The 21,947-nt window shown below is 34.7% G+C and overlaps 2 protein-coding genes, 1 long non-coding RNA gene and 1 pseudogene across 3 annotated transcripts; 2 read left to right on the top strand and 2 right to left on the bottom strand.

Annotated features, from left to right (window-relative positions):
* Positions 1-1,207: 1,207 nt before the first annotated feature.
* LOC110425516 (phenylalanine N-monooxygenase pseudogene) lies at positions 1,208-2,416 on the bottom strand (annotated as a pseudogene).
* Positions 2,417-5,795: 3,379 nt separating this feature from the next.
* Positions 5,796-10,158, bottom strand: LOC110425004 (Acyl-CoA N-acyltransferases (NAT) superfamily protein). Its single transcript, XM_021439756.2, has 3 exons — positions 9,739-10,158; positions 8,460-8,856; positions 5,796-6,300 (listed from the first exon to the last, which is right to left on the bottom strand). The coding sequence occupies exons 1-3, from the start codon at positions 9,911-9,913 to the stop codon at positions 6,012-6,014; spliced, it is 861 nt and encodes a 286-aa protein (XP_021295431.1). The 5' UTR covers positions 9,914-10,158; the 3' UTR covers positions 5,796-6,011.
* Positions 10,159-11,571: 1,413 nt separating this feature from the next.
* LOC110425251 (uncharacterized) lies at positions 11,572-16,667 on the top strand. Its single transcript, XR_002446000.2, has 3 exons — positions 11,572-12,412; positions 14,290-14,504; positions 14,749-16,667. It is a non-coding gene; the product is annotated as an uncharacterized LOC110425251 (long non-coding RNA).
* A 717-nt stretch (positions 16,668-17,384) lies between these two features.
* Positions 17,385-21,449, top strand: LOC110425113 (uncharacterized). Its single transcript, XM_021439920.2, has 7 exons — positions 17,385-17,609; positions 17,983-18,255; positions 19,013-19,205; positions 19,429-19,472; positions 20,060-20,145; positions 20,288-20,497; positions 21,174-21,449. The coding sequence occupies exons 1-6, from the start codon at positions 17,563-17,565 to the stop codon at positions 20,458-20,460; spliced, it is 816 nt and encodes a 271-aa protein (XP_021295595.1). The 5' UTR covers positions 17,385-17,562; the 3' UTR covers positions 20,461-20,497; positions 21,174-21,449.
* Positions 21,450-21,947: the final 498 nt, after the last annotated feature.

Below are 21,947 nucleotides of genomic sequence, written 5' to 3'. Positions count from 1 at the left end.
TTGGATAGGGAGTTTGAAGGTGTAACGCAGCGATGGGAGTGCTGGAGTGGAGACTAGCTGAAGGTGGCAAGGTGCGATGCCGATGGGCGATGGGCCGATCGTCAATGGGGTTGGGGTTCTTGGGGATGACCGGATTGAGGCACTAACTAAACGGCAGATCAAAAACTAAACGGATGGGCGATGGTCGACAAGCGATGGGATGGCCAATGGGGATGGCGGATGGGGATTTGAAAAAGTAGATTTCGACTAGAGAGAGTAAAGGCTAAAGACTAAAGAGATGCGTTGCGCCGTACGCTGGTGCCAGCCAAAAATATTCAATAAACTTAAGTTTTTTTTTTCTTTTGATCCGTTGGGCTAGCCCACACCAACCCGGGTCAACCCCTAACCCAAGCGAGCTAGCCCAATTAGGCCCAATTTTAATATGAACTAAAATTTTATAACCCAACCTACTCCATTTTTAATTAAAAATGAGCCAACTCGATGGGCTCGGCCCATATTGACAAGTACATACATAAGTAAAATATGAAAGTGAATATATGTAAGAAAAGCCCGCTTAAAGATAATAAATAGTGCTCCATATATATATATATATAGAAATTATGTGAATGTATACATATAATAAAATCTCTAAAAGTATACTAAATTTGAAATTGCTTATTTCAGTTAACTAATTTCAAAATCTTTAATCGAATTGAATCAACTTAATTAAACTTTTTAACTGATTTAACCAAATCGAAGTCAGTTAATTTGATTTTGACTGAATTTTGCTCACTCTTAATTAGAAACAATGGAGATGTTAAAAGAAGGAGAGTGTTATGTTGCTCTACTCCACTGTGACTATGCTGGGTTACGAGACCTGATGTCTGATGTATTCGTAGGATGTGTAATCGTACTACCTCTATATCCATAGGGATCCAAAATTTATTCATTGAGCTTGTATATTGAACAAGGCAATGGTATGATTCAACTCAAAAACTCAAGAAAATAAATACTAGAAAAAAATATACGTAATAAATAATTTCATTTATCATTGGTAAAACTAAACGATATTTTTCAAATATTTCGTAGAATACTTTATTAATATAATTCATATTTCACCAAGTACACAATTAAAAATTGAAATCAAGCCTCATAAAAAGAGTTTCATAGCAGGAAATATTCAAATTAATAACAGATTTATTCATAATTGAAGCTTTTTCATCAGTGATTAATTAGCTGGATAAAGATGAGCAGGTAAGCGTGGTTGACCAAGTGCATGCAAAGGTTTGGCCATGAAGAGATCATCTTTTGCCTCAGAAAGATCGATTTTTGCCTCATTCGGTGGAACCCTCCAAGTGAACCCTTGAACCAGCCTTGCCAAGAGCATCACAGTCATTGCAGTACCGAGAGCCACGCCCATGCACCCGCGCCTCCCTGTGCCAAAAGAAATGAACCTCAGGTCTGTCTCTGTCAGATCAACGCACACGAAACCATCCTTCAAATGGCGTTCAGGGTTGAACTTCAATGGGTCATCCCAGACCTTAGGGTTCCGGCCTAGGCCGTAACGACTGAGCAGGACGTGACTACCTTTGGGGATGAAGTAGCCAGCAACAGTGGCGTCGGCGGTTGAGACATGGGTTAGGTTAAGGGGTGCAATGGGGTGAAGACGAAAGCCTTCCCTTGCATAAGCTTTGATATAGTTGAGTTTGGGAATGTCAGCGTCTTGAACCAGCCTCTCTTTTCCGACCACAGCATCTGTCTCCTCGACTGCTTTCAAGAGAGTTTCAGGTTGGTTGATCATTTCCGTCATTGCCCATTCCACAGCATTTGAAGGATTGTCTACGGTTGCAAGCATTAACTCCTGCATAAACAAAATATTCATAGACTTATACCAAACACAAATTTGATGATAAATATTGTTGCTATTACTATAACTAATCAAAATAATTTTTGTTATGACTAGACCAAAAACGCATGGCGGAAAAGGTATCTATGGTTTGATTATCAGACCGCGCATTGGGCTTTAAGCTCTTCGATTGAAAGAGCTGGCTTACCATTCGAATCCTTGGCTAAAATGAAGGCATCAAGAAGGTCTTCAGGCTCCTCTCTACTCTTGGACTCTCTCGTCAATCAAGGGATCCTGGTACTCATTCACAATTTTCATAGCCTTCTTGACAGTCTTCTCATGGCCCTCCAAATCAAATGATCTCAACCAGGGTATATAGTCTGAGAGGATGAAAGAGTAAAGATGCTTGACCACTGTGAAGAGTGATTCGACATGCTCTTCTTCTTCGTATCCAGGCCCTCCATCTTTTCTACCTTTCCCAAAGTATCTTCGGTTGAATATCATCTTCCTGATGACATTTCCGCTGTCTTGTCTCATTGCAAGTCTCAGATTAACGACTGCTGAAGCCGTAGAATTATCATCGCCATTGCTCTGATGAGCTTTATCTTGTGAACAGCTAGTCATCTTCCTTATAACAGGAATGGGTTCAAGTTCTTCACAAATGCTGGAGGCCTTGGGAAAACTGACATAAAAGACATCTCGGAGCGTGCTGCAGATCTATACAGTAATTTCCTTACAACATCAGTTCAAAAGGTTGACTACATGGCTGTTTATACATCTGATCTTGTGAAGGCAGTCCGTAAAGCTGCTGGAAATATAGGTTCTAGCTTCCTGCAATGTTTAAATAAGGGGGAACTTATTTATAGATCAATCATGCACAGTGCAATATATGCAAAACTCCATGTCATTCTTTAGTGCTTATCAAATTTTAAAAAGGTCACTTATTTTACTTATCACCGGTAAAGATCTTTCCTTCAGTTCTGTTGTTAAAAGTGTGTTGGTGTTGCTTACGAATTGTTGTTTGGTATTGTCAACGTTTAGAAAAGCCATTGGAGGGATTCCACATTATTGTTGATGCAGGAAATGGTGCAGGAGAATTTTTTGCAGTACGTTTGATTTATAAATTTAAGTTACGTCTCAGATTGAAATATTCCATTTTTGGTATAAGATTTTATTTCTTTATAGATAAGTAAAAGGCGAAGGTGCCCTCATGGTGTCAACTGCCTATCACTGTTTTCTGAAGCATTTGGTTCCAAAAAGACACTTGCAGCCTGAGTAAATGTCTGCATATATGATATTATTGCAACAGCAATTTTTTCCCAGTTTGATCATAAGGTATGTAGTCCAATTGCTTTTTCCAGGAAAAGGTGCTTGAACTTCTTGGTGCTATTACTTCTGGTAGTCAGTTCTTGGAGCCAGATGGTAGTGCTTTATCCTGAAAACTTTCGTTTGTGTTTTAATATTGGGTTCACATGTTGAAAATTTTAATGATACGTGATTATGAGATCAGGTATGTTTCCAAATCATATTCCCAACCCTGAGGATAAAGTTGCAATGAAAGCTATATTACCCAGGCAGTTCTTGACAACAAGGCCAACTTGGGGATCATCTTTGATACAGAGGTTGATAGGTAATAGGTTCACTATCTAAATTATATGTTCATTTTATATATTCAAATGTTTCTTCTTCTTCTTCTTCTTCTTTTCATGTTATAAGCATTTCCTTTCAGGTCTGCTGCAGTCGATTCCACTGGTCGCGGGTTCAATCCAAATGTCTAATTACTTTAATGTCAGCGATTGTGCTTGAGGAAGTAAGATATTTCCTTCCACATTTTCAGCAACCACTTTGTAAATAAACCAAACTTTCAGCCTTTCCTTTTTTAGTTTTCTGCTCCATTTAATCACTCCATCTTCCCTTCAGCATCCAGGTACAACCATTAATTGTTACAGACAGTGTGACTTTAGATGGGCTTACTTCATTCATTGAAAAGGAACTTGGTATGATAAAAACTGAGCTGACATGTATGTATTTACTTTGTGCTTCTAGAGCAAACCTTATAACTTGCAATTTCTTTTAGGGGGAAAGCACCATAGATTTACAAGAGGCTATAAGAATGTCATCGATGAGGCGATTAGCTTGGTAAGTTTCATTTTCTTTTATCTTAGTTTTGCTATTTAAACTAGTTATGGTTCCACCAGGTAGAGTGCTAGAAGGTGAACAAGAAAGAGCTGGGATCTGAATTAACTATATGGGATATTAACAACTTAATATGAATCCAAAAAACTTTTTTTTCTTTGCCCAATAATTGGTGCTAAGCATTATTTGTATGATCCCTTGACATTTAAAGAGTTACAATCAAAAGCTTGATATGGTTTATACAGGGATGAACAAAGTGTGGCACCTTCACTCTTCATGTAGCATAGTTTGCCCTTTTTCAGCATTAGTCATTGGCAAAATTCTTGATCTACTTTTCATCTTTTCGAAGTCCCTTCTCTAGTATGCTATCTTTTCTACTCAATAATAGAATGCCTGGACATTATGTGACATATCTTGCCATGTCATTGTTCAGTATTGAAGGTCCTTGTCACCTATTTATAACAGCATGGCCAATCATCTTTTTTAACTTTCAGTTCTTCGTTACCCATTGAAATATTTTAAACTAAAGCAAAAATATCTGCTGACAGAACTCTGTTGGACAAGAATCACATCTGGCTATAGTGACCAGTGGCCATGGAGCTCTCAAGGAGGATCACTGGCTTGATGATGGGTTATTCTTGATGGTAAGCTTTTAATTTAAGTTGTGGATAAGCCTCTTCTTTTGGTTGGCTTGTATGCATCAACCAAAGCATTTACTTAAACGCGCATAGACTTGTTTCTCTAATTTGATTTTTTTTGACCTTCTGCTGAGTGCAGGTCAAAATCCTAAATAAACTTGCTTCGGCCAGGGCTTCTGGTAGAGATGATGGAAGCAAAGTTTTAACAGATCTGGTTGAGGGTCTGGAGGAACCAGCTATTGCTGTGGAACTGAGACTAAAGATTAATCAGAGTCATCCTGATCTTAAAGGAGGGTATGGTGCTTTACATAGCTCTGATCATTTTACGTCTCCATGATTTGTTTAAAGTTGCTGAGAGTTAGAAGCTTGCAGATCTTTCCGAGATTATGGGGAAGCAGTGCTGAAGCACTTGGAGAACTCTATTGCTTCATATCCCAAGCTTCAGAAAGCACCTGTTAACTATGAAGGGGTCGGTTCGATATACTGTTAGAAATGCATATATGCAGGCTTCTGTTTTAAGTAATTATGAGATAGTAAACTTAGTAGCAAATGTGGCCCCAACAGTTGTATATTTCACACCATCCTAATTCCTACAGAACAGGTTTCCCTAACTCCCTTCTGGACACAGTTCCGAGTTTCTGGCTTTGGAGGGTGGTTCCCTCTTAGGCTTTCTCTTCCTGATCCCGTCCTTCCTGTTAACATTGAGGTATTAAAGCAGTATCAACTGTAGCTTAAATTTGTCATAACCACCGTAATTTCTTAACTGAACAAAAAATAAACACATCGTAGGCACCAAGCCGTGAAGATGCTGTGAAACTTGGACGTGAAGTACCTGCTGCTTTGAAGGAGTTTCCAGCTTTGGACACATCGGCTTTAGACAAATTTGTCCAACCCCATTGTGCTGAGTGGCGATCTCTTTCAGCTTTTGATTTGTGATCCAGTGGCTGCCTTCTCTTTTGTGATGAGCCGACCTGCCTAATGTAATAATGCTAGTTTTGAGGTTTGAGGAGTCTTTGACACACTTCTTTTAAAAGGTGCCCAGAAAACCAGCCCGGGACTTCTGCAAATATGCACAATTTTCCAGGTTCCAAACAATAGAGATGAGTCTGAAGATATATCCAATCTTAGCAGCAACATCGAGTATCTTCCCTTTACACTCAATAACACTTAGTGAAGTAAAAAGGTGTGGAACAAGCTAGGAAAATAATCTCTTATAACTTGCAAGAGCTTTGCAAGAGAATCGCCCACACAGACAACCGATTGTAACATTAACATTACAGATACAATAAATACAGTAAGCGCAAATATCTGAAGTTAATCTCATCAGTTTAAATTATATACAATTAAGGCATCCTACATATTTGCAACTTTGATGAGTTTTCTAATTACCTTTTTGATGTTTATTAAAGAATTTATGCCATGGTAGGGGTGTTTAGAAGCTTCATCATGAAGTTGAACTTCACATCTGGTGAGGTCTTGGGCTGTGGCCAGTTTGCCCCCTCTGGCACCTTAATGCATCTGAAACCCTGGCCTTTGTACAGTTTTGTTGCCCCAGGGTTGTTCAAATCACAGTGCAAAGCAATGGCACGACACCCCCAGCTCCTCGCTTGAGCTTCTGCCTTGGATATGAGCCTTTTAGCTATTCCCTTCCTACGAAATCTCTCCCGAACTGCAACATTAGATATGTATGCAATTCCAGTCCTGTGATAAAGATGCCCAAGTGTCATTTGTATAATAGGAGTATTTAATCACACGATGAACACTATGCAACTTAAAAGTATCCAAAAAAAAGTACGAGAAAGGAATGATAAACCAATTGCCACATCAAGAGAACTGCTGCAGTCAAAATATTTCCCGTTACTAGAAGGTTAACTTCAAATTAAGAACAAAGTTCTATGAACACTGATACATAATGCTTAGGACATCCAGCAGATCTAATCTACCACAAGTGATTCCAACAGCAAATATCATCTTACAGCATTCTTCTCTATTTATAATCATTATTTCTCTCATCATAAAGTTCCACCCCTTTCCAGCTTTCCCTCACAACCTTACGTTTCCTCTTTCTGCCTTCCCACAATCATTTGCCTGGTATATTTCTGTCCTAGCGAGAAACACTACTTATCATTTACTAAATAAAATTAAATGAGAAAGAGGTTTAACTGAGCTTCTCTATTTACATGCATCAATATGTAATGGTAGCATATATGTGCTCTGCCTGCCACTAATTGATTTCAGCATTGTTGTTTGAATTATTGCATCGTATGGCCTTATTCCAGAAATATTTCTAATATTTTTAAGACAGTTAATTTTCTAGGATATGCAAGAGACAGTGACTATATTTTCCAAATGAGAGATAATCTAGAATAGAAAGACAGCATAACTTATGTAGAAACTTCACTACATATTCAGCATCCTGTAGGATCTTGGTTCACTTAAAACTCTCATTGTTTATGAAATCTTGAATGAGTTGAGATATACAAGGTAAGATGCAAGACTTGAAGTACTTTGCTAATAGATCGGTGCTTATGAATTGAAAAAAGAAAGATCAGAACAACAAGAAGGGATAGAGAAAGAGAAAACCTTTTTCATCTTTTTCCTTTCCTGTTGTTTTGTTATGGAGGGGCAGGAACAGGGTTTAGTTTATCAAACAAAGGGGGATGAAAACAGTCTCTTACTTTTCGCGAAAGCCAATTATACAGTCTCAGAATAGTGATTACCAAATCAACTAGCACACAGGGATCACAAGTACTCAACTCTAATCAGCTAAAAGTCTAAACCACTCTAAGCCTAAACAAACTGTTCTCCAATTTCATAAAAGAATGGCTTTGTGCCAATGGGGCCTTGTCTCAATGACAAGGAGGCGGCCCTGAAACATTTTGGGTCCCGGGTTCAAGTCCCACCTTAGTCCGAGTTTACGTTGGTTTGTTTATTAATCTCTTCCATGGATGTAATATGTGATATGTATGAAAGTTAGTTGATCATAATTGGAATTTTTAAAGGAATAAAAAAAGATGAAGAAAGAATGGCTTTGTAAGGGCGGTGACACAAAATATCCACATGATATACAAAAGACATTACCCATTTTCACTTGGAGATGAACCAGCAAAAGATGGATGCATGTGATTATTACGTTTAACTCTTCTATTTGGTTTATCACATTAAGCCTAGACCATGAGAAATTATTTAGTATTCTCATCTTCTATTTTAAATTACAATGTACTAAAGCTCTATAATATCTCAAGCCCCATAAACATGCATTGATGAGGTATAAACATCTCAATTTTGAAGAGCAGAAAGCTGCCTTGAAGCAAACAGCTGCAAACTCGCAAACTCAAGTTAAAAAGCTTGAGGAGGTTGACCAATCAAGCTCTGACCTTACTTAACCACCATATTTTCAAATTTGGAAAGACAAAACCAGCTAAGGTAACATAACATGCAGTAAGACATCACATAAATTGGAATTACCATGAGGCAAGGAAGGCTTCCTTGCACATGCAAAAACCATTAGAAAATTATGAGTTTAAGTAAACTTATTAACAAACGAATCCTGACAACCACAACTACATAGTGGATTATCAACAGATTCCTAAGACGTAGAGCATGTAAGTTAATTACTGATAACATGAAGGGGTAACATATCAAATTTAAATTAAAGAATCAAGAGAAAAGCTTCAGTAAATTTGATGTGCAGCAATTTTTGCAACAATAAAATTCAAAAATTTCTGACACATTCAACTTGCAGCACAGGTAGTTAATGGTTAGTAAAACAAGATTCTTCTAGAGTGATTTTTAAATAGCACGTTGCATCTTTAAATGACATAAAGCTAGTATAAAAAGCCTAGATATTTTGAACTCACCTTCTTTGTCGGAGTGATCCTTTTCTAGGAAGAAAATCAGCAACAGTATCCACAGTTAATATACCAGTCACATAACCTCTATTAAGACTAAATTTCCCATCAAAACCTCCAATTTTGAAATCTTCACTTCCAAATAACAATGTATCATCAGCTGAACCACCAATGACAGCAACCAAACAAGTTCTCCTGCAACCAGATGGAATGGAGAATCCTGACAGCATTGCCACCAGTCTGTCAACTCGCAATACAAAATCCAAAGGGAAGGAATATTCAGGGAAGAATGAGCTACAGTGAGTTTCAGCCACTTCCCAACAGTCCTCTAACCGTGCCTCCCGAACAACAATCTCAGGAGACAGAGTTGGAAAGAGATCAACAACTTGAGTAGCTCTGCATACCCCTACACCGAAATACCAACATGTCCAAAGAAACTATTAACACACAAATTTCCTACAATCATGCAGTTGAAATAGAAATGTTCTATGCCTGCATACATACTCAAGTCTAATTCAATTAAATTCTAGTTTTCACTTCCATCTAAAGCCTGTTTAGTTAAAGTCCCTGAAGGGATACCTCAAAGCTTAGAACTTAGAACTTAAGACTTCAACGTGGTGACAAGTTTGAATCTGGGGAGGGATTTATGGAATTGGAGACAGATACCTCTCTCTCTCTCTTTTTAGCTCAAACAAATTAACCAAAACTTTTTTTTGTTTAATTTCTTTTATAAAAAATGCATTTTGGTTGATATATATGGCTTATAATTATTGCAACTTCATTTTCAAGGTCCTTCAAAGCAAGTAATGGACAAACAGCCATGCCATGAATTCAATGAAACTAGCATCTCCAGCCTGAACTACCCATTGAAAATGTCATACCAAAACTCTGGAAAGGAACCCACATTCCATCACTTCCACCAAGTGTCGGAAAAAGAAAGGTGCTTTATGGTCCATACAAAAAATGAAAATCATTCATAAATTCAATCAAAAGCACACTGAACCAACTCAAATTCACATCTAAACAAACAAGAATTACACCCCCCCAAAGTCTCAAGAACCAAACAGAACCAAGATATTTAAGCAATCGGCAAAGTCAATGCAAACAAGATGACATACCCAAATCCAACAAATCCATGCACAACTAAATTCACACGTCGACATATACCAAAACCCAATTTTACTCTTAAAGAAAGAAATCTTCAGGACATGAGTCAAATCAAGTAACTTATGTTCATCAAAGAATAAACTAATCAAACCCACTAAAGAAAAGATTTTAACTTTGTTACCTGATTTGGACAGAGATGGTTCATGAGAAACCCTGGAAGAAGAAGAAGAAGACAAAAAGGGTGGTGCTTGCTTTTTTGAAACAGAGAGGAGGGGAAGACCGGATTTCGAGGAGGCAGTTGTAGTTGTAGTAGCGGGAGAAACTGTAATTGAAGCACCCAAAGGCAAGCTCCGCATTTCTAGGAGACTGTGTGTCCTTGTGCCACCTCACTTCTCTCTCTGTCTCGCTATAGTCTCCGGAGATCCTTTGATTGTTGGGTTTGGAGAGAGACTGATGGAAGGAATTCTTATAACAAAGAGACAAAAGTAAGCAAAAAACGATGTGATGAACCTCTGGACACAAATACTGTGTGTAGTTGTGGTTGCCCACTTGCCTAGTTCTGCTCTTCTTTTCTTCACAGTTTTAGGACAAAAGCATGTCACATGCGACCTTTTAAGAAGATATAAATCTGGCGAACCGACTCCACACACACCTGCTGTACTTTGCCAACTCGTTTGCTTACTTCCCATATAGTACACATGTTAGAAGAAGCAAACTTCAAACTCAGTAAATTTTGTTTTTGTTTAAAGGATGTTATACCTTAGTTACACTATATCAAGCAAAAAAAAATAACATAATTATTAAAAAAAGGTTTAAAAATTATACGTACAAATATTATTTATCCATGATACTTATGCATATATGTTCAAATATGTATATATAATAAAGCGTAAGTTGTAACTTTCTTTTTAATTTCATTGGTTGAGTATTTGAATAAGATATCATGCGGCAACTCTTCTTTTTATTTTATTTTAAGAAAACCCTCATTTATTTGATCAATTCTCCTCAATTATAAAAATATATATATGCTTCTTAAAAAGTACTATTTTAAAATATTTTTGAAATTTCATAATTTAATCTTTAATATTATGATATTTTGAATTTATTTTTCTTGATACGTGTAAAAATAATATGGCAACTGCATCTTTTGAAATACATTACTTACTGGGCCCAGTTTGCAATCCTAGGTTTGGATGGCTGAGTTAGGGCAAATTTTACGGTAAGGCAAGCTTACTGTAAGGCTATGAATAAGAGCTATTAGATTTAGAGGTTTTTATTATGGCCATTGAATAATAAAAAAAATTACAAGTTGTTTACCTATCAAACAGGTTAAGGAAAAAACTTAAATTAACCCTTGTTAAAAAAAATAAATATTAATTGAAGAGAAAGAACTAACCAAGAAAATAACATAATTTTTATGAAAATTAATTATTTACATTTATATTCCTGAATAAAAAATTAATCACTGAGAAATTTTTAAATAGATATTTTAATAAAACTTTATTATAATAAATAATTATTTTATCTTTATTATTATTTATTTATAAATTAAAATTTATAAACTATTAAATAATTTAAATTCGAGAATAAAAATTTAAGTGTTTAATTTTCACAAAAACTATATTTATTTTGACTTAATTAACTTATTACGTTAAATCTCAAACATTTACATCAATATTTTTACAAGTTTACATCAATATTTACGTTAAATTTTATTATGTTAAAAAAGTGTTGTTAATTTCACATGCTATTTGTGAAACTTAATTGATCAATATAAAAATTTATTTAAATACAAATAATAAGATAGTGATTTTTATGAATACAATAAAAAATAAAATTTTATTTAAAAAATGGAAAGAATTTAGAAACGTGCTCAGTACTTTAGCCGAAATGAAAATATACAAAACCAAGAGGGACACCGGTCCAATTTTTTTTTTTTAGGTCATATTTAAGGTCCGATTTCATATTTGAAGTATCCGATGCCAAACTCGAACTTGAATATCAGATATCCGACATGTGGTGTTGCATGTAGCTTTTAACCTTTTAGGTACAAATACAAATCCCCTGCCCCTCCCGTACCCCACTTTCCCACACATTTCATAATCACTGCTATAAGGTGGACCTAATGTCCTATTATGGCTCCGTGGAGGTTGAGAAATCATGTGCTGCATATTGTTGCCTTGACTAATAAACGTCAACAACGGCAAATTCGACATACTGTTAGATCTGGAAACAACATGGCGGATATGCTTGCCAGGGCCGGGGTGGGGAGGGAACATAATCTTTTGTTATTTCACTCTGTTTAGATTCCATTTTGAGTTGGAAGAATGGTTTTTGGAATTTTTTTTTTTCTCTATTCACATCCCTGGCTTCTTTTTGGGCTCTACTATGGCTCCCAGGTGGTCCAAGTTCTTTCGTCGATCTGAGTTTCCTGCTCTGTGCTTGGGTCTTCTTGGTTTTGAAGACTCTTGTGTCTGTTTGATTTTAGATTTTTGGTGAGTCCTGCTAATTGATTTGATCACTCCTTTAACTGTTTGATGTTGTGAATGTCTGCTTCATCAGGCTTTTTGTGGAGTGAGTGTTGATTGCCTCTACTGGTTTTTGCTTGAATCGTTGAATTTAAATAAAAAAGTAACAAGAAAACCTTACAAGAGGCTAATAGATGGAAAAGATGGAAAATATATATATATATATATATATATTTGAAGAAAGAGGATACACGTCCTGTTCGGTACAAAGAGTTTCAGATCGATGGAAAGGCATCCTACCACACCGCCTCTGGTGTACCGAAGTTGTTTGACCTGGTAGGACGAAGTCAATGCATCTTTGTTTTCCTATTTCGCAACTCTCCACAGGTGCTTTTCTTTTTTAATTAATAATTATCTTGTTGGAGTAGAAGCATTCACTTTCCTTTTTCTTCTCAAAAAACACAATATATATATATTTATATTTATTCAGAAACAAGTCATAAATTGTTCTGGATGATGAACTCACTAAGAGGGTGCCTGGTTCAGGCTTTTTAATCTAAAAGTTATTATCAAATTTTTATAAAAAATAATATTTTTTAAAATTAAATTAAAATTGATTGATAAAATAAATTATATAAATTTTAATTTTAATTAAAATTATTGTAAAAAAGATTTATATAATTTTCAATCATCAAAATAAAAACGAAACAAACTTATTTTGAGTTTTTATATGATTTTATATGTTAAAATCAAAGAAATTTATAAAAAAACATAATCACTCTTAATAGAAATTTTTTTGAAAAAATTGATCTATTTAAAAAAAAAGAATTTTTTTAAATTTTTTTTATTTTATTTAAAAAATTATTTTTAAAACTTATTAAAAATCTTGTTGGATTTATTTTTTTGTTTTTATAAAATAAATAAGTTGAATTAAAATCTCTTATTTCACTTTTTATAAAATTATAAAAAATTAACAAATTCATTAACATGATTAATTATATAAAATTCTAACACAAATACTATAATTAATAAAGATTTTTAACACTTACTTAACCCTATGTCCATCCACCCCTATGTTTATTTCACCTAAGGTTTTGGATTCACTCTCTCATAACACGTATGACACATGATAAAAGTTATAATTTTTTCAAACGTCAAATGCTTATTATGATCAGTAATAGGAATAGAGGTATGCGATGCCACGAGTTAATTTCTTTAAAATTATGAATTTTAATACATATTGATCATATTATTTTTGTTTTAAAATAAAGACTTAGCATGCTCTCATATACAGTGTTTTTATCAAAATATTTTCTGTTCCAACAATGTTTTCTGTTTATTTGTCTCCAAGTATCATTATTTTCTTCTGTTTTATTTTCGGCACAAAAATACCCAAAGCTGAAACTTGATTGACGGACAGAGAAGGAGCGACACACACGCATTGAGAGAAGACGGGCAAGCCCGATAAATTTTCCCCAATTTCTTCTATTTTCCTCGTTTCTTTCCCGAGGAAAGTGATTTTTTTACTAATTTTCCTTTAATTTTCCTATGCCTGCCAATCACAGGAAATGAAATCCAAGAATCCCACTTTCTTTTTTTCCTCTCTTTTTCCCATGAACCAAACAGAATGGATTATCTCCATAGAATTGAGAAAATTTCAGTGATTAAAATGTCTAGTCAACCAGAGCAAAACTAACCATAGAGATTCTAAATTGAACTTGAAGAACATCAAATTCAGCATTAGCTCTACGATAAGCATAAGGGATACGAGATTCCAAATGTTTAAACAAGTAGGAAAAAGAGAGATTACCTGGGGGGTGGGGGGAGAGAGAGTATTAGGAGCTGTGATGACAGATTTTACTCATCTGGCGGAGCTGGAAAGGTGGACGGTGAAAGAAAGGCAAGGCAACTGGAAAGGTGGACGTGAGAGAGGAGGTCGAAGAGAAAGGGGCAGGAGAAAGAGAGAGAAAAAAAATGATTTTATATGAGTAGAGTTGTAATTTTCTAAATTTATGTAATACTGATAGCAAGGGATTAGATTTAGTTAAAAGATAGTTTTTTCTAGTTTTAATAAAAGATGATTTTTTATTGATTTTAAAAGATAGGTAAAGTTTAAGAATTGTTATTTTTTTTTGTTAAATTGTCAACCATATAATATAGGGGGAAATAGTTTAATTTTAACACTACAAGTCCCATTAGGTGAGTCAATTTCGTCCTAAGTCTGTGTTCAGTTCCACTGAAGTTGCTTTGTAAAATTCTTGTAGAGAGCTTACGACCAATGCTGATTGAGCTAGTTGGTGACACACAAAGCAGCTTTATATCGGAGCAACAAGCATCTGATAATGTAATTGTAATGCAAGAAGCCATCTACACAATGCAGATTATAAAGAGAAGGAAAGGAGTTTTGGCCATCAAAATCGACCTAGAGAATGCTTATGGTAGACTTAAGTAGTCTGTTTTTCAAGAAGTCCTTGTGGAGGTAGGTCTTCCCTCGCAATGAATAAGTTAATTATGCATAGTGTCCAGGCCCTTACTTTTTCTGTTATATGGAATGGTAAGCAATCACAAAAATTTGTACCATCCAGGGCATTAGGTTAGGAGATCCTCTTTCTCTTTATCTTTTTGTGCTATTTTTGTAGAAATTGTCACAGCTAATTAATGAAGAAGTTAAAGTAGGGTATTGGCAAACAAAAAATGGACCCTCTCTGATGTATGTTTTGCAGATGACATCAAGTTATTTGGAACAGCTGCACAGACCCAACTACAAGCTATGATGCGGGTTATCCATAAGTTTTGCTCAGCGTCAGATCAAAAAGTAAGCCTTCAGAAATCCAAAATGCTCGTCTCCTTAAATATTTACCCAACTAGAGCTAAAGAGTTAAGTTGTGCTGCCTACATGAGCCTCACAAATGATTTTGGTAAATATTTGGGCACCCCGATGCTTCATGGTAGGGTTGAAAGAACCACTTATTCTGATTTATGTAACAAATTGGTGAGGAAGCTTGAACAATGGAGCAATAAATTCCATTCAATGGCAGGGAGAGTCTCCTTAGTACAAGCAGTTACTAATACAATGGCTTTGTATGTTATGCAAACCCCATGAATCCCGGATAACGTGGCCAAGGAAATTGACAAGTTGAATTTTATTTGGGGTCAGTTGGGTGGAGAGAGGAAAATTCATGCTATAACTGGAGCACCCTTTGCCTTCCCAAAAACCTTGGAGATTTACAGGTTTGGGAGACCAGGAAATTTAATTTGCTTTACTTGCCAAGCTTGGTTGGCAATTGTGGCGAGGAAAGGATTTTTATTGGTTGAAATCTTGTGCAAGAAATATCTAAAGAATAATGATCTTTTCTCAGTAAAAGCTAAATCATCTGGCTCCCGCATTTGGCTAAGCATACTGAAAAGTAGGGAGGTTCTTGCAAAGGGATTAGGAATGGTAGTGAACAACGGCCTTCATACAAAATTCTGGTTGGACTCCTGGCTGCCCTGTGGCCCATTAATTGGCTTTGCTACCAGAGATTTACCAGTGGCATGCTTCTGTGATGACTAGGGAAACTGGGACTTAGATGCTCGTATTGATTCCTTACCAATGCAGGTTATTCAGAAAATTGCACCATATTCTATTGATCCCAGCAGTGCTGAAAATGACAAATGCTTTTGGACTTTGACGAGCAGTGGAGAATTCACTGAAAGTCTAATTGCAATAAATCTACCTGAGATGAATAAATGGCGACAGTTATGGAGTTTAATGAGTTGTAGGAAGGTCAAAATGTTAAGAACTTTAGGCTCTTCGAGATTTTGCATGAATCCCTTCCAACAGCAGCATGGTTGATGTTAAGAACTTTAGGCTCTTCGAGTTTTTGCAGTAGATGTAATAATGCTACAGAAAATCTTATGCATACTCTGAGAGATTGCTCCTCATCTAAAGACACATGATTGGAAATTAACTAAGATTTGACTTCCGGGGACTTTTTTTATTTAGACTTTCTGCAGTGGGTCCAAGCAAATACTACTAGCGATGCATTGTATGATTCTTTGCTCTGGGGTGTTATTTTCATTCACACACTTTGGATGCTCTAGTACTGGAGAAACTTGAGTATATTTGAAATAGATTCTAAATGGCCGGATAATGCACCACAAAAGATAAGCTTGGGATATTCTGCACTATCGTCAGTCGAAAATGAGATATGAAATTCCTGTAGCCTGGGTTAAACCAAATCATCCTTATGTGAAGCTGACCGTGGATGGTAGTGTAAAAGGCCAACCAGGAGATGCCGTTGCTGGAGGATTAGTCAGAGACGATAAGGGAAATTGGTTATTTGAGTTTGCCTTCAAGATTGGTCTTTCCTCCTCCCTTGGTGCAGAGCTTTGGACAATTTTAAAGGGTCTTGAACTATGCTGGGAAAGAGGCTTTAGAAAGGGTCCTGGTAGAAAATTTAGAGGGTAACTCAGACGGGATCTTATTTAGAGACGTGTACGAGCATTGTAAAGTATATACAAAATATTGTCCGGCGAGACTGGCCTTGCTCACTCTGTTGCGTGAAGCCAATAGCTGCATGGACTGGATGGCACCCAATCATAAGAATATTCTTTTAGACCTACGTGCTTTTTAGGCCCCCCAACCAAGTATGTCCTTTCTATTGTTAGCGGATAAATGATGGTTTTTGTAATTTAAGTGATGTTGGTTATTTTATAATATAATGTGATTATAGATAATATAATTATAAAAAAATAATATTAAAATAATAATTAATATATAAAAAAATATTACAATGATTTATAAATATAATGTAATGTTAATTTTTAAAATTATTTTTATTTATTAAAATATAAATTTAATATATTTATTTTTTATTTTTAATTTTTTATAATATTATTTATTAAATATATTTTAATGTTATATATTTTATTTTTATTATAATTTGATATATTATATTTTAATTTTTTAATTATATATTTTATTTTAATTTTTTAATTATATTATATAATTTTAATTTTTTAATATTTTTTATTTTAATTATAATATTATAAAATATTTTTAATAAAATAATAAAATTAAAAAATATAAATGTTTATAAAAATATTACATAGTATAATATAATGTAATTATATTGATTTTGAATTAAAATTACGTTATATTTCGTAATTGTAATATAATTATATTATAATTTTATAATTTTATATTATAATAATTTATTATAAAATAAATATTACAATACAATTTAATTAAATACATTGTGTACTTTCACTCTTCTCGTACTAATTGCTACCTTAGTTACGTGTGCTTTTTACATTTGACTTCTGTCTTTTGGTATTTTAGCGCGTTTGAAAGGAATATTCGATTTGTCACTGCTTATTCTCTTTTCTTGCTCACCTGGCTCTTATCGTCTGATGCTAGAGAAGGTCGGTGCCCAAATGCAAGAAGGAAAATTTTCTGCCATCTGACACTTTCTCGTTTCCCTCTCTCTTTCTCCCTTATCGCAAAAAACTATATTAAAAAATGGCCGCCGCCCCCCAGCTCTCAATAAAAGGGAATGCGGCAATCTATTTTCTCTGTGGCAGCGTCGCTGCAAATTCCAAGGTAATCCGTCTCTTTTTTCTTGCTAATGTATTCTCTAATCTCATTTATGTCGTATAAATAATTTTGGATTTTTCTTTTCGTTGCGATGATTTTATTTTCTTATAAATTGAAATATTGGATTATGAAATTCCGATTCCATTGATTATACCTATTCGCCCAAATACCTCGACGATTCCCGCACGTTAATACATAGAACCCAATAAGTATATCTTGAGTCGGTACGGAAATGGGATCCCCAATAGCTAACCCAGGGCGTTTTTTTTTTCTTATTTCTCTTCCGTAATTTTATATTTTTGGCTAAACTCCAGATTCCCATTACATAAAAATCTTATTTCTTGCATTTGAACTTCACTAAGTTGGGAAAAATTGACAGGAATATTCCATCAAGCATTTTGTTGAGAAAACCAAGCATGACGGGACTAGGAATGGTACCATTCTTAATCCTTGTTCTTCTGCCTTCGTTGCGGGTCTCATTGGAGGCAAGTGTCCAAGTGCAAAATGCCATTGTTATTCCACCGTATCAGAGTCCTCCATGCAATGCAGATCATCCGAACAACTGTCCGAAGCCTATCAATCCTCCCCCTTCTAAACCTTGCAATGGGGCCAACAGATGCCGTATTCATTCGATGTTTTATGAAGATGGCAGGTATTAGGAGTCGCACCCTTGTTTTAATGTAGGTGGTTTTAAAAGTTTTTCTCATTTCCTCTCAGCCATGTTTGTTCCTCCCCTCCATTTTACTTCCTTTCTTCCAAACATTTTCTAGCACTGTGTTTTTCCTTTCTCATTTTTGTATGGATAATGAAAGCAAAAGAAAAGAAGGAATTAGACTAAAATTGTAGATAAAATTATTAATTTTAGTTGCATGAGTTCTAGCACTTGCGAAAGGATTGGAGTTTGAGGGAATAGTGGAAAAGGTGGAATATTTTACCCATTTTCCTTCCGTATTCTGGTTTTCCTCCTACCAAACAAGGTGCAAGTGTTTTGGATTGATTTTAGCTCAGTTTTCTATCAGTTTAAAGTTTAGAGAATGGGTGGTTGCATGGTCAGCCTAATTTGCAGTTTACTAGAGCTTTTATGGTCTTTCAACGATGTAGTTTAATGCATCATAGCTCCAAATAGTGTCAATAACTGGTGGACTTATTTTGACTTGCATATTTTATCCACTGGTCTTAATGTTGAAAAAAAAAAAACCTCATTAGATGTTGGGGATGATGAATGTTTTGCTTTACTAATAAAACTACTAGATCTTAGTAGTTAGGCAGTGCTGGCACTGCTTGGGTTGACAGGTCACACTGCCATAGGCCTATGGCATTTTAATGGGATGAAAACAATTTACCATTGATTTGGTCATTTTGAGCTGTTAAACTTAACCTTTTCCTTCATTCTCCTGCCATGCATACAGTGGTAACCGATTTCTGGTTGATCTTATTGTGGAGGGAGGACCTGCAGACCTCACCGATCTAGTACTTACAGAAGCAGTCACTTCCGCTATTTCTAGATGGTTGGTGAAGAAAACAAAGAATAATGCAGCTCAAGAGTTAAGAATTTCTATCGATACAATTGATGGTCATTCTCCTACATTTGCTGAGCTACGGGTATTTGCATTTTACAATTAATTTGTAGATGCTAGTTACTTTCTTTTTCTTCTATTGCAGGTTTATGTAGTTTGATTTTTTCTCAATATTAAAATGGAATGAAGTAAATGTTCTCTCTTTTAATCATCTCACTGGCATCATTGCTGCTAGATTATTTGTCTGGAAGACAATTTCTACCACTTAATTTCTTTGATTATTGATAATTTGACAATTGACTTTCCAGTATGCTGCTTCCTGGGGCACTCGTCAAGCAGCCTCAAATTTTAAGTAAGTAATGATTTTCTATTTTTATGTTGGTCTTCTATTTTCATGTTGAGCTAATGATTGGAAGACATTAATTAAGTACGTAATGATGTGTCACATAATGGTAATGGTCCAAGCAAGTGTAGGTATTGTGTGATTTCAGGTGTCAACCAAATTCTTGGGTTGGATATATGAAGTGCATGATTTCTTGTTGGAGTCTGGAAGGGTTTTTTTGCATATATAAACTGTTTTTTTTTTTTTCCAGAAAAGATATGAACTACTTAAGATGGTAGTAGTAAGTTTAGCATTTTTTCAACTGACACTATGATGGTAGCAGTAGTGGTAGTACTCGTATCTATGTTTGGTACTTAGAGCATATCATCATGCAATATACTCGTTTCCTTTCTGGAAACATAGCAGCAGTTTTGTGTATTGATGTTACCTTTCCATGTAGTTTATTGTCTTTCTATTCTCCAGTTTAAGTTTTTATTGAACTTTCAAAAAAAAAAGAAGCTTTTATTGAATTTGCACATATTTCTATTGAGAACAAATATTTTCCTTATCAATATATATTATTAGCTATGTTAATTGATGTAATTTTCCTTCTGTAGGGTAGTATTCACACCAGCATCAGATAGTGCACATACTGAGAAAGAGGCATCTTTTGATCGATTCTATGCGAACATTATGATAAAAGGTTGTTTTTCTGTTAGCAGAGTATGTAAAGATTACACATGCTCGAAAATAATCATTTTTCCTTGGAAGGATTTCCTTTTGTTTACAAATAGAATGTTTTTCTAAGATCTTTTTTAACTGGTAAACTTTTATCTTGTGAGCAGCTAGTCATCCTGGTAAGCCGGTGATGTTCGAGTTCTCCACTATTGCTAAAGGTCTTGGGGAAGCTGATCTGAATGACATGATGAAACCTGTTCCAGATGTGTTCCGCAAATTACGGTTGAAGGCTACATGGATGGAGTCAGAGGATGAGTACATGAGCCACCCAAAGCCCTGAGAAATTCTTTCTTAACTCTGCTTATGCAAAACCAATAGTAAGAACTTGACTCCTCAAACGTCAACTGAAGCTTTCTCTCATACGTATTTGATAGTATTATAGTTTGTTCCAAGAATTAAAATGAAACAGTTTTTATCGTTTGATATATATAGATCAAATGAGTCTTTACTCTAATCTCTCTGCAGCCTGAAGTCTAATGAGTCTCCATATGTACGAAATAATGAACGCTAAAAATAATACTCTTTTATTTTGTATTTGACTGAACCATGGAATTAATTTGTGCCTTATTTGTTAATCTTACAATGAGGTTTAATGAGTAGACTCATTTCACTTAGGCAGCAATAATCAACAATCAAACAAAAGGAAAAACAATTGTTGGCCTTACTTCTACGGATTGTGTCACTGTTCAACATCAAATTTGATTTGATAGCTCTCAATAGAGTAATTAGCTAGTTATCAATCTTACTTAGGATTCAATTATATGTGTTTTGTGATAATTATATTAAAAGTAAATTATAAATCCATTTCTTTCCTAGTTAGGCTGGAGTGTTGTTAGTAAATACGTTTTAAATGCCATTCACTGACCTAAGAAATTCTCAAAGCATCTTTGCAAAAGTTAAATAACTCACTGTTTAAACTGATTCAATAAAATGCTGCCACTGCTGCTTCTTGGTGCTATACCCAAAGACTCACTTGTCTTTTTCTGCTTGCAGGGCCCTTCCTTGCCAATTTTGAAGAACAGAAGCTGATTCACACATACATTGAAGCAAAAGAAAAGAACATTTTTGTTATATACAACTATGTTGTTGTTTTTCATTATTATTTTTGTATAATTGAGGAAGGAGATTTGAATTTTACTTTTTAGGCGGAAGATAATGTACTAATCAATGAATTAAATGTTTGGGTGTTTGTTTTTCACCGTTTTGTTAATTATGTTTTTTAGTTTTTAAGATACAAAATGCAAATAATCAAATTCTTAATTGTCAAAAGTGTCGACTTTATTGCAAAATAATGCAAATTTGTCCTACACAATGTAACAATCGATCGTCTGTAAACTCTAATAGATCGTACAAATTTAATAATATATAAAATTAAGAAATTACATTAAAAGTTAATTCATAAAATAAAAACGGCTTTTTTTTTTCTTTCCATCTATCCCATTTTTAAGTTCCAGAACTATGTATAATACTTTTTTAACGTTTTTATAATGAAACTACTTTTGATAAATTTCTTTTTCACTTTTTGGCATTTTTAGGCATTAAAAAAATGATGAAACATTAATTTATAAAAGAAATTTTAATTTTAAATATTATATCACATAAAAACCAAATGTTAAATTTCAAGAAAATGAAAAAAAAAAAAGAGAATCAATTAAGAACAGAGGGAATATGTAGATTCATTTTTTTTTTAATGAACTTCATAGGATTCAAGAGTTTAGTAAAACCATATACTGCATGCCTTCAAAATCTCTTCTTTGTAACTATAAT

The sequence above is a fragment of the Theobroma umbraticum genome, unplaced genomic scaffold, assembly GCF_002168275.2.
Source record: "Theobroma umbraticum cultivar Fairchild unplaced genomic scaffold, ASM216827v3 scaffold_81.0, whole genome shotgun sequence".
Lineage (NCBI taxonomy): Eukaryota > Viridiplantae > Streptophyta > Magnoliopsida > Malvales > Malvaceae > Theobroma > Theobroma umbraticum.
This window is presented reverse-complemented; position numbering and strand designations above follow the sequence as displayed.

Excerpts from the sequence above, each read along its gene's own strand:
- LOC110425004 (XM_021439756.2), bottom strand. The coding sequence starts at position 9,913 with ATGCGGAGCTTGCCTTTGGGTGCTTCAATTACAGTTTCTCCCGCTACT. Across the intron at positions 8,857-9,738 it reads ACCATCTCTGTCCAAATCAG|GGGTATGCAGAGCTACTCAA; the intron begins GTAACAAAGTTA and ends ATTTCGGTGTAG. Across the intron at positions 6,301-8,459 it reads GGATCACTCCGACAAAGAAG|GACTGGAATTGCATACATAT; the intron begins GTGAGTTCAAAA and ends TCTTTATCACAG.
- LOC110425113 (XM_021439920.2), top strand. The coding sequence starts at position 17,563 with ATGCGGCAATCTATTTTCTCTGTGGCAGCGTCGCTGCAAATTCCAAG. Across the intron at positions 17,610-17,982 it reads GCGTCGCTGCAAATTCCAAG|GAATATTCCATCAAGCATTT; the intron begins GTAATCCGTCTC and ends AAAAATTGACAG. Across the intron at positions 20,146-20,287 it reads TGCGAACATTATGATAAAAG|CTAGTCATCCTGGTAAGCCG; the intron begins GTTGTTTTTCTG and ends TCTTGTGAGCAG.